General features: G+C 39.1%; 1 protein-coding gene across 1 annotated transcript in view; it reads right to left on the bottom strand.

The window, feature by feature from the left end:
• Positions 1–13003, bottom strand: part of LOC109038378 (atrial natriuretic peptide receptor 1) — a 405535-nt gene that overhangs the window by 154059 nt on the left and 238473 nt on the right. Inside the window, exon 11 of the mRNA XM_072306602.1 lies at positions 12763–12880. Coding sequence (XP_072162703.1) covers positions 12763–12880 — 118 coding nt within the window. The remainder of the gene's footprint in view (positions 1–12762; positions 12881–13003) is intronic.

Raw genomic sequence — 13003 nt, 5'->3', positions numbered from 1 at the left:
TCACTGCAACTTAATAAACTCATATCTATCCAATAGACAGTTTAGGGTGAGGTATGGTAGCGCATACTTAGAGTTCAAAACCATACTAGCAGGAGTTCCCCAAGGGAGCGTGTTAGGACCTGTCCTGTATCTTCTATTCACCAGAGATATTCCTGAGAGTGGCAAACTTTTGGGTACTTTTGCTGACGATATTGCGGCTTTGGAGACGGGCCGGGATCTCCCTGAAGCCACTACTAAATTACAAAATACTGTCGACGGGATTGTGAACTGGACCAAAGATTGGAGAGTGGCTCTTTCCAATCCTAAGTCGGTTCACACCATATTTACCAATAAAAAACCAACTATATCCCAATTTTAATCGAAAACACACCTGTACCGTACTCGGACACGGCGAAATACTTAGGTGTTACAATTGACAGGAAACTGATCTGGAAACACCACATTAAAAATAAACGAGAACAGCTCAATGAAAAGTATAACAAATGTATTGGCTTTTGGGGAGAAACTCGGCCCTCTCCATAGCCAATAAAGTCCTCTTCCATAAACAAGTCCTCAGACCTGTTTGGACGTATGCCTGTGAACTGTGGGGCTGCACTAAACCAAGCAATAGATATCTGATCGAGTCCTTCCAGGCGAAGGTGCTAAGGTCAATGGTGGATGCCCCATGGTTCACAACTAACCAATCAATCAGAGAAGAGTTAGACGTTGAATCCGTCTCTGATTATATAAAAAATGCCTCTTATAGATATTTTAGCAAGCTTGAAATTCATGAAAATCCCTTAGCCAAAGAACTTACAACTGAGGACATGGTGAGAAGGCTCAAGAGGGTCAAACCTCGAGATTTAGCCTCCGGTGTCTAATTTAAACCCTTTGTGTCACATTTTTTTGTTTTGTTACAAAAAATAGGTCCTTAACAACCTAATTGCCAGAATTGTTTTGTGGACATGGATTCCGCATGAAAGCAAAAGTAATTCATTTATATATTCTCTCTCTCATTTATTTTTCATTGTTTATTGTAATTCTTTTTTCAAATCCACTACTCTAGTTTTAAGGTGTATGAATGTAGTCTGGGTGCTGTGTGAGGATAGGTTATACATGCAAAAGTTAAAAATGAAAATTAAAAATGGATAATTTGTTTGTTATTATATTTGTAAAGCGAAGTTAATTTACACTTGTAAACAGGTGGTTGTAACATAATTTGTTGAATACAAAAAAAAAAAAAAAAAAAAAAAAAAAAAAAAAAAAAACTAAGGTAATGTTGAGGAAAAGTAGGGAGAAATTGGCTCATTTCACGAGAATATCGTGTGACCTTTAAAATGACGTATTTGGGGGTCCGAAACCCCCCTTAAACTTATTTTGAAGTAATTTATGTGATTTTTACTTGAAAGTGCTTACAATTTGGTAAATTTTCCCGTTTTATTTTTTTCTTTACGATAATATGAACCGGAGATGTGATTTTTTGAAAATAGGTCAAATTTGACCTGTGACCTATCATAGGTAACTCGGTCAAAATTTAAGATATTGATTTGCGGTTTGCGCCAAAATTCTTAGTTTTTTATGCTCTTTCTAATGATGTATCACAAGATAGGGGTTACCATTTGAAACAAAAAGTTGGGGGCCCCCGTGTGGCGAGGAAAAGTGAGAGCTCGTACGATCCTGATCGTCAGAAAGCAAGCCTTCCGGAAAGGATCGAGCTTCAGCAGATCAAGCCACAAATTTTGGGTGCCAGATGCTCGTCGGGACGCCTGGGTTCGGGCGCCAACACACTCGAAGTGCGTGATCAAAAATAAAATTTTCCTGAGATGAGGACAGGTTTTGCAGGAAGGAATAATGAGAGCAAATTTTAAACGTACTAGAGTCAATTTTTATTGACAAGAAAAGAAACTACTTTTTGAACACAATTACAAACTTAAAAAAAATTCTCAAGACACAAAAAAAATAAAACTAAATACGAGATCAAAATTAGGACGATTGAAGGTGAATGTTGTTGATCGGATTGGCTTTTTTTTTTTTAAATAGGTACTTTGAAAGGAACGGAAAAGGGACAAAAAGGTTTTCGAACTTTAGAATGAATTACTCTTCGATTATTTATTTTACCCTAAATCTCCCAAACAACCGGTGCTACTCACCACGTGCACTCAATCTTGAATGGTAGATTTAGGATACGAAATAAATATTTTCCAAAATAAATTCCAATGACAACCAAAATCCCAGGTGTTACTCAACACGTGCACACTTGGAAATTGATCAATTACGAGAGATTTATTTTTGTATGTACAAAAAATTAAATTCAACTAAATGGACGAAATTCTCAGACTTTCAAATTTAAAAATTTATTTTATTTATTTGATCTCAAATTTTCCAGACAACTGGTGCGACTCACCACGTGCACTCAATCTTGAATGGTCAATTTAGGATTCAAAATAAATATTTTCAAAATAAATTCCAATAATAACCAAAGTCCCACCCAGGTGCTACTCAACACGTGCACACACTTGGATTTGATCGATTACGAGAGAATTACTTTGTCCCAAAAATAAAATAGTACGTATGATTTCAAATATAAATTTACACTCAAAAAAACCTCCGGCCGTGCGAGCCGAAAGTAATGGACCTGGAGCACGGACTGTACGGGCTATATACTGCTACCGTCCGTTCCGCGTCCGGGGGCCGGAGTGCTCCGGAAGCCGAACGCCCGGAGTGCTCCGGAAGCCGAACGCCCGGAGTGCTCCGGACGCGCAGCACGGAATTCGCGGCTGTGAGGGTCATTCACCGATGGCTTCCATAGCCGCGAATTCCGGGCAATCAAAACACGGAATGCTCTGGGCAGACGCTAATTTTTTTAAAATAGGTACATACTTCTTTGTTAATAGTTCATAACAATTTAATTTCAGGAACGTGATGGATGCATCACTGACTGAGAAAGATTCAGATCAGATTCAGATTTCATTTATTAATAAAGAAAATAAATGAAATCTGAATCTGATCTGAATCTTTCTCAGTCAGTGATGTATCCATCACATTCCTGAAATTAAATTGTTATGAACTATTAACAAAGAAGTATGTACCTATTTTAAAAAAAAGAAAGAAAGAAAGAAAAGGAGCATATGAACGTTAGCTTGTTGATCATGTTTGAGATATCAAGAGAGATTTGAACTTCTTGGCTGATAGTTCAGCAAGTTAATTTGAGAAAAGAGATAAGTAATTCTCTTATTGAGTAAGTAAAGCAGCACATGAATGTTAGCTTATTCATCGTGTAAAGAAATCGAGAGAGATTTTCAAAAACCTAACTTTAATGTTGCAAGCCTTCCTAGAAAAAAATAAAGCACTCTGATTTTTAGATACCAGAATGAACTTGGCTTGGAAGTATTCGGCTGATTTTTAATTTTGCAAAATATACCTTGGAATTTATTTTTAGGACAAAGATGAGTAAAGTTCATAGATTTAAAACAGTTGCCTATTGCTTATTAAGTCTGTGAAATACTTGTCAATGTTTCATGGATAAAACAAACAAAAAATTGGAAAATTATTCCTCTCAGCCATCAATATTCAATTAACTGGGTACAACGTTATGGAAATAGTCCAACCACTGAGACATGAAGGAACAAATTTATATGGATCAAAAATTCTTGCTATACCTATTTTAGTTGTAGAATAGACTGCTGAAGGTGATAAATTTCTAAAACTCATTGCAGCAAAAATGTAAACTGAAAAATCATTTTTATCACTTGGCAGCCCGTTCTCAATAAATGTAATTACTTTCACTCAATGAGAATTCAGCATTTGTCAAAAACAAGAAATCCCTCGATAAAAAATACGAATGCAAAGTAGGAAATCACCTAAATGATTAACAAATGAAAACCACCGGCGTAGGTCTAGGTACTTACTTACAGATTTTTACTTCTTACGACTAGAAGAGCTTCAGAATCTTGAAAATGAGGTTGAGAATATTTCAAGGTGTAAATTCAGTAGTAAAAGTTGACAAAACTTCAAGATATAACTCTCCGCAATAACTACCGGATACGATTTCCACAAAATATTAGCGAAGAAATATACCACAAATATATATATATATAAAATTGTCACACTTGTTAAAATTATAGATCTTCCCTTCAGCAAACTGAAGCGCGATCCACACAAGATTTTACCACTAATATAGTAACACTGAGCTCCCTAGAATTGGGATAGGAAATCAGAGAGATTATTCACAGTAACAACGTTCGAGCTTGCTCTGTATATTAGATAATCTGCGCAGGATAGGTTCTACATTTTCCGCTATCAAACAGCTGTTTTTGTAACAAAGAAGGGAGATATCAGAGACTGCAATACTACTCACAGTTGAAAACATTTATAAGTTAGAGATTGAATCGAAATGGAATAAAAACTGTATCCTCTTACACAGGCAGAACAAAACAAAAGTGACAGAATACAGTTGGGCAATAAATGGACATTCTCGTGCCTACATTATCAGTATTTTAGTGTGGCGGTAATTTACTCTGTGGGAAGATGCGTGGCAAGTAATTGATTCATTTTCTTTGATTTAAGTTCTTTCCCTTAGTAGGGGGAAAATAAGTGAATTGCAAACGAACTTACAGGAGAGGGTATGAGCTTAGTGTACTGGTACCAAAACTGACAATTTTAACTTCATTCCCGTCGCATTTCTGGAAGTATTTGACAAGCGTTATCACACAGAACTTTAGAATCAATCGTGCACCACACAGAATCAAGAAAATAGATTGAAAACTCCAAAATTAAACGAAAAACGAACACACGTAATGCAATGACCAAGCAATTTACTCTGACTAGAGATACTAGATTCTAACCTCAATAAACAACGCTGAATGGTGGCTCGATCGCTCCCGAATATGTCGAAGGCTGGCGGCAACTTTAAATTCACGCACTGAATAAAATTAACGTAAAACATTATAATTTTCTGCGAATTTGCACCGGGCCGTCTCAATTTTAATCCGATGGCGACGCCATTTTCCCGAAAACTGAGTAACGGACTATCGGACTCCGGCCGGGCAGGTCGAAAATTCCGACCGTGGAAGCCGGAGCTTCCGGCTGGGCACAACGAACTACACCTCTAGAATGGCCGCGAGATAGCAAACCTGCGTAACGCGCAAGGGCCGGTTTTTGAAGGCAGGAGGGGGGTGGGAGCCCAAGTATAGCTAACCTCAATCTCCATTTCTGCTGCGTCTTGCCCATAAGGATTACATGTGAAAATTTCAACCTATGTAAACTTTCATTTTTTTTGAGGTTTGCTTTCAAAGTTCCTATTTTTTGAGTTAAGAAAACCTTTGGAGGTGCGATTATTATGCAATCTTTTCATTGCTATCACTTTATTCAACAATATTCGGCAAAATGTGGGCAGCGTCTGACATGGGTTTAGATGGCAGCCTGCTGTGTGAGCCCAAGTAAACCTAACCTATATCAACTTCAAAACGTTCCGGGTCTCTAACACTGGTCGGCCATTCTAGAGGTGTAGTTCGTTGGCTGGGCAGTACCCGATCGACCGACCTCGGAGCCCGTAGTACCCCTGGCGGACTCCGGCTTCTGTGCCCAGAAATTACGTTTTCACGACCCGGTAACATTAGAGTCCCTTTATACTGAGAGTCAAGACAACACCCCTCATGGAGTCACAAACGGGAATAAAGATTACAGAAATTGAACGTTTTTCGTAATCTTTGATCGGCTCATTCTAAAATTCCTTTTTCCGTTCCTTCTTTCATTCCGTTTGTTCCTTGTCGAACCCGAAATTCCTCGGTCCATTACAGATTATAATCTTTGCAATTGGTGAAAATGTAATCTTTATTCCCGTTTGTGACACTGTGAAGGCCTAAAATCCGGTTAACCAATCAGAAATGGATTCGCATTGTCTTGACTCTCAGTATAAAGGGACTCTAGGTAACATCGGAGTCACCAACATCGAGAACAACCGGGTCCAGTCGCCGGAGTTTTTTTTTGAGTGTAGGCTTGACGAAGAAAATGAAACTGAAGTTGATGCAATTATTTGAGAACTCAAGCAACTATTTACAATAGGAGCTACTCAAGAGAGAGTGCGTCACACATGTAAATAATTAGCGAGAGGGTCGATTCTTTCTCTTAGGAGCGTGCTACCCACCACGTGCACATTGTCGTAATAAAAAGGATACGAAGAAAGTGAGGAAGCAAGCATTTATCTCAATTTAGTCGGATGACTGCGGTAGCGTACCGGTCGGGACCCCATCAAATTCATTTCATCTACCTTCCGTATGCATCGACCAACTTCATTCGACTTCAATAAGTTAAATATACAATCAAATAAATTCATTCTTACATCAAATGATTTGCTTAAATTAGCTGCGCGACTTCCTTGAGTAAATGTGCTGAAAACAATTAACTAATAAAGCAAAAATAATAAAAAAACCGACTTTTTTCAGGAGTCTGAACGACCGAGACGCCGTGCACACGCTAAACAGCTGTGTAGTCGGGTCCGGATCGCTCCGCGAGAGCGCTCGAGTGGCGCGCGGCGGCCGACCGGTGTACTACGGTATTCCGCTACTTCACCGTCCCTACAGAGTGCGCTACTGTCGCCATCACCTGCTACCGTTGTAGCCATCGAAATTTTTACATATGATTAAATACTTATTCGAACTTAAGTGACGGGAAAAATTACCGTCACACCCCGCTTCCCCCCTGAGGGGGGGACAAACATTTTGACCCCTCTAGGATATGTATCCCTTTAAGATAGAAACATTCCGAAAGTTTCGTTTTTCTATCTCTAACCGTTCAAAAGTTATGAGGGGGGGGGGGGTTACGGACTTTTGGGACACCCTGTATAGTGCACTTTCACCTCTTCTTCCTCTCGCAGTTGGTCCTAGGGGTACAAAACCATACCCACTTGGTACTGGGAAATATATTGATTAATTCAATATTTTTCCCGATTTCGTGATCGGGATTTTCCCCTGGGACAAATCTAGTGAAATGACCCGTGGAGACAAGGCCTAACCTCAATTTTTTTTTTTTTTTATTATTTGTAAATACATAGAACATTTACAAGTATGTTAATAGACGTTACGGGTCTTTGAAAACTTTGTATGAACTTATATACAGGGTGTCCCAAAATTCCCTTCCACCCCCTCTAAAATTTTACCTAATTAATATTTTGAAACGAAACTTTGGGGATGTTCATCGATCAATGTTAGCTACTTTTGGGGCCTCCCAAAATTTTCGGGCCCCCCCGCGGGGAGGGGCTGCGGACCCCAACTTTTTTTTTCTAATGGCAACCCCTATCTTGTGATACCTCATTCGAAAGAGCATAAAAAACCAAGAATTTTGGCGCAAACCGCAGATCAATATCTTAATTTTTGACCGAGTTATGATAGGTCAAAGGTCAAATTTGACCTATTTTCAAAAAATCATAACTCCGGTTCAAATTATCGTAATGAAAAAAATAAAACGGGAAAATTTACCAAATTGTAAGCACTGTTAAGTAAAAATCACAGAAATTACTTCAAACTAATTTTAAGGGAGGTTTCGGACCCCCAAATACGTCAATTCAAAGGTCATTCAATGTTCCCGCGAAATAAGCCAATTTCCCCCAGATTTACCTCGACACTAGTTCAGTAAGGTCAAAATCAGTTCAGTATTACGTTGGCAACTCCCCAAATTTCGGGAAAAGTTAAAAAAAAACGAAATTAAAGGTGAATAAATTTGACCGTTTAAATTTTTTTTTTAACTTTTCCCGAAATTTGGGGAGTTGCCAACGTAATGCTGAACTGATTTTGACCTTACTGAACTAGTGTCGAGGTAATTCTGGGGGAAATTGGCTTATTTCGCGGGAAAATTGAATGACCTTTGAATTGACGTATTTGGGGGTCCGAAACCTCCCTTAAAATTAGTTTGAAGTAATTTCTGTGATTTTTACTTAACAGTGCTTACAATTTGGTAAATTTTCCCGTTTTATTTTTTTCATTACGATAATTTGAACCGGAGTTATGATTTTTTGAAAAAAGGTCAAATTTGACCTTTGACCTATCATAACTCAGTCAAAAATTAAGATATTGATCTGCGGTTTGCGCCAAAATTCTTGGTTTTTTATGCTCTTTTGAATGAGGTATCACAAGATAGGGGTTGCTATTTGAAAAAAAAAAAGTTGGGGTCCGCAGCCCCTCCCCACGGGGGGGCCCGAAAATTTTGGGAGGCCCCAAAAGTAGCTAACATTGATCGATGAACATCCCCAAAGTTTCGTTTCAAAATATTAATTAGGTAACATTTTAGAGGGGGTGGAAGGGACTTTTGGGACACCAAGTATAATATATAATATATATATATATATATACCACTTTTAGAGCCTATTATGAACTAAAAGCCACCATGTGAAGCAGCCTGACCAGAATTACATGACAAGATAAAAGAGAAATGAGCAAATAGCAGAAGACATTTGTGGAAAACAGGCCAGATGGGCAACAGAATTTACAACAAAGAGAAATAAAGGAGACGAGAATGGGTAAAAAGTGGGAAAAATTAACGGATAAAATAACTATAAAAACCTCCCAAACGAATGAGAGATCTTGAATGTAACTGTACATCACCCGGTCGGTCGACTTAGACCATGTCGGGGGCCAGAGGTACAAAAGCCAGTTAGCACTGTCGAAAGTGAGCCGTTGCCAGCTCATGGGTTTTCCTGCGTGTAAGGCATCTAGGGTCCGACGCCCAATCCAGAAGCGACATCGCCTCTGAGTTGGGGTGTCGGCCCAGTCGCTCTTCGTAGTTGTTGTACCATTTCGAGATGTAAACGTCTATCTCCTCTATACCGAGCTCGCTCCTAATATCAGCGTTTCTCTCGTACCATCTGGCCCCCACCATTGTTCTTAAAATCTTATTTTGTGTTCGTTCTATGATCAATAAATTTGAATTGGAAGCACAGGCCCACATCTGACTGCCGTAACTCCAGATTGGCCTTATCATAGATTTATAAAGAAGAATTTTGTTTTCAAGAGATAATTTTGAACGGCCTCCAAGAAGCCAAAACATTTTACGATACTTGATATTAATCTGTTTCTGTTTAGTGAGGATGTTCCCTCCAATTAAGTTTACTATCCATGATAAGGCCAAGGTATGGAGCCTTATAGGCGTGCGGGATAGTAGTGCCATTTAAAACCAAGGGTGCATAAACGTAAGGCCGTAGGGACCACGTTCACCGATTTGGTCGCATTAAGCGCAGTACGGTCGTCTTCAGTCCATTCCTGAATATCACCCAGGCTCTCCTGAAGATTGTTGACCGATTCTTCATATGTGGGGGCAGCAGATGCGACGGCAGTATCATCTGCAAATACCCCGAGTTTACCCTTCTTAGGCTTGGGAATATCAGCCGTAAAAAGACTGTAGAGTAGAGGAGACAAGACTGAACCTTGCGGAACGCCCGCCCTTATAGATTTAAACTAGGCCTAACCTCAAATTTTGTATCCTCGTTACTGTGATTTTATATTCCATCACGGTGCGCTTGAACTCACTTTAAATGCGACTTGAATGTACATCAAAAATTCAAGTTGGAGGTTGTAGTGGGGTACTCCCTGATGGGTTTTTGGGCAATTTCGAAATAGGTTGTCGGAGCTCCTCGAAAAATAATCGCATTTTTGTGGTTTTTTAGGGGTGAAATAGCAAAATTGACCTTGCGGCGACATATTAAACCCCCTCTCCCTCATCCATGCCCTGACCGATCTTAATTTTTAGTATGTTTTCACCTGGTATAAGATGTGACTTTTCTGAAATTTTCATGCCCATACACAATTTTTTGCCTCCGCGGCAGCGTTGCCAAGTTGCGGACTCCAAAATGTCGAATTTGATGATAAAATGAAGGTTTCGAAGTGAGATTTCCATTCAATTTCAAAAATTCAAATCGCAGGTTTGTAGTAGGGTACTGCCTGATGGGTTTTTGGCCAATTTCGAAATGAGTGTTGGAGATTTTTGAAAAATAATCGCATTTTTGTGGTTTTTTAAGGGTAAAATAGCAAACTGGGCACGGGGCGGCAAATTAAACCTCTTCTCTCTCATCCTTGCCGTGACCGATCTGCACTTTTAGTATGTATTAACCTGGTATAAGATGTGACTTTTCTGAAATTTTCATGCCCATACAAAATTTTTTGCCCCCGCGGCAGCGTTGCCAAGTTGTGGACTCAAAAAGATCGAATTTGATGATAAAATGAAGGTTTCGAGGTGTGATTTCCACCAAAATTTCACGAAAAATGTGCAATCTGAGAGTTTTCGATAAGGAAAAGTATATTTGAACAATTTAGAGTTGCAGCGTTGCCAGCTTCACGATTTAAAATTCGTCAAAATGATCCGAATCGCGTTGCAACCTCAAGGTCTGGATTTTTATTTCGTTCAGAATTGGTCATTACGGTTCTTCTGTACTCTATGCATTTAGGTACCATGAAAATTATGCCATTACTCACTTGATGGGTGCAGCTAACTCAACAAGACAGGCCCGAATCTTCGCTTTATCCGGCATCTCTTGTTGAGTTAGCTGCACCCATCAAGTGAGTAATGGCATAATTTTCATGGTACCTAAATGCATAGAGTACAGAAGAACCGTAATGACCAATTCTGAACGAAATAAAAATCCAGACCTTGAGGTTGCAACGCGATTCGGATCATTTTGACGAATTTTAAATCGTGAAGCTGGCAACGCTGCAACTCTAAATTGTTCAAATATACTTTTCCTTATCGAAAACTCTCAGATTGCACATTTTTCGTGAAATTTTGGTGGAAATCACACCTCGAAACCTTCATTTTATCATCAAATTCGATCTTTTTGAGTCCACAACTTGGCAACGCTGCCGCGGGGGCAAAAAATTTTGTATGGGCATGAAAATTTCAGAAAAGTCACATCTTATACCAGGTTAATACATACTAAAAGTGCAGATCGGTCACGGCAAGGATGAGAGAGAAGAGGTTTAATTTGCCGCCCCGTGCCCAGTTTGCTATTTTACCCTTAAAAAACCACAAAAATGCGATTATTTTTCAAAAATCTCCAACACTCATTTCGAAATTGGCCAAAAACCCATCAGGCAGTACCCTACTACAAACCTGCGATTTGAATTTTTGAAATTGAATGGAAATCTCACTTCGAAACCTTCATTTTATCATCAAATTCGACATTTTGGAGTCCGCAACTTGGCAACGCTGCCGCGGAGGCAAAAAATTGTGTATGGGCATGAAAATTTCAGAAAAGTCACATCTTATACCAGGTGAAAACATACTAAAAATTAAGATCGGTCAGGGCATGGATGAGGGAGAGGGGGTTTAATATGTCGCCGCAAGGTCAATTTTGCTATTTCACCCCTAAAAAACCACAAAAATGCGATTATTTTTCGAGGAGCTCCGACAACCTATTTCGAAATTGCCCAAAAACCCATCAGGGAGTACCCCACTACAACCTCCAACTTGAATTTTTGATGTACATTCAAGTCGCATTTAAAGTGAGTTCAAGCGCACCGTGATGGAATATAAAATCACAGTAACGAGGATACAACAAGATTTCAAGTGGCCAAAATGCCATGACATGATTGATTTGTTGTGAGTTGGCGTGTTGACGAGAGCCACTGGAGAGCGGGCAGTTTTTGTAGCCGCCTTCAAATAGGCGATTATGTTACCCGTGCAACGGCAGACGGTATATTCTGAGCATGTTCTGCGAAAATTATAAACTTCCATGTTTTCATAATATTTTCAAAATATCCTCGCAAAATGTATTCAGTTTGGTTTTTGTGAGAATCTTGTCAAAATATTTTTAAATGATGCGAAGGCGCGGAATTTTTCAGGGATATTCTCCGCGAAGATAAAATGCTAACTGGGTCCAATCCCTAGGAGGTTATGATCTAGATACATATAATCGATGGGATGGAGGAAGAGGTGTTATCGGAAAACCAACAGCCCTTGTTTGGAAGAAGGAATGATCATTTGGCAACACAGATTAGTCCAGATCGCTAACATCCAATCCAGCCAATGTTTAGAAAGCGTGAGTAATTTTGCAACAGGTTAGGCAACTTTAGATAATTGATGGCACTACCAGCAGTGAAAGAACTTGACCGGATCGAGAGAAATGTCCTCTTTAATCTGATTATAAAGCTTTAATAAAGTATAAATAGTAATAAGTAATAATGGTTTTTGATAAAATAAGATTTTATCAAGTACTGTTATGCGAAGTATTCTGTTTCCATATTCTTACAACAGTTGGTAGCGATTAACTGCTCTCATGCGGCCTCTGGCGGGAATTCAAAACTAGGAACCAAAAGTCTCATTTTGCTAGGATTTTGCTTTAATTTTCGGTTTCTAAGGCTTTAAACTTCAAAAATATGATATATTATAATCTGGCGGTGAAGATCGATTCATCCAGAATAGATGAGAGATAGACATTCCAAATTAAGGGGGAAAGTGCTGCATCTTATAATCTGGAAATATGGAACCACATAAATTCTACTGAGAAACTAATTCTTGAATTCTTCGGAACGTTTCATCCCACAAAAATCTGAAAAAAGTACTCTCCCGCCGAAAATCTGCTGAAAATAGTCAAAATTTCAGTTTTGGTTCCTAGTTTTAAATGCCCATGGATTTTCCCGCCAATGGCGCTCACAAAACTACTCACGCTCTTCCGCCGATGTTAGCGATCTGGACTAATCTGTGTTCGGCAATAGAGTTTATAATTGATTTGATTGACTGAAATACCAACAGCGCTCAATGTGATGTGTCACTTTGTCAAAAAATAAAAGAGAATATTACCTCTGTGGTTTTTTGAAGAGCCAGCCTCGAGGAAAATTGTCTACTGACCTCTAAAAGAACCTCCTCAGGCCTCACCCTCCAGCTCATGTTGTTCAGATCAGCCGCCTCTTTCATTTGTCTACGACAGAGAAGGATTCCCATTAGGAGGTTTAGTGCCATGAAAACAGTTCTCCTTCTCGTTTTCCCTTTTTGAATTTTAATTATAATGTTCTTTCATTATAAACAGGGAAAAGGAGGAAAA

The sequence above is a fragment of the Bemisia tabaci genome, chromosome 1 (genome assembly GCF_918797505.1).
Source record: "Bemisia tabaci chromosome 1, PGI_BMITA_v3".
NCBI lineage: Eukaryota > Metazoa > Arthropoda > Insecta > Hemiptera > Aleyrodidae > Bemisia > Bemisia tabaci.
Note: the sequence above shows the minus strand (reverse complement) of the source record. Positions and strands in the feature narration are given on the sequence as shown.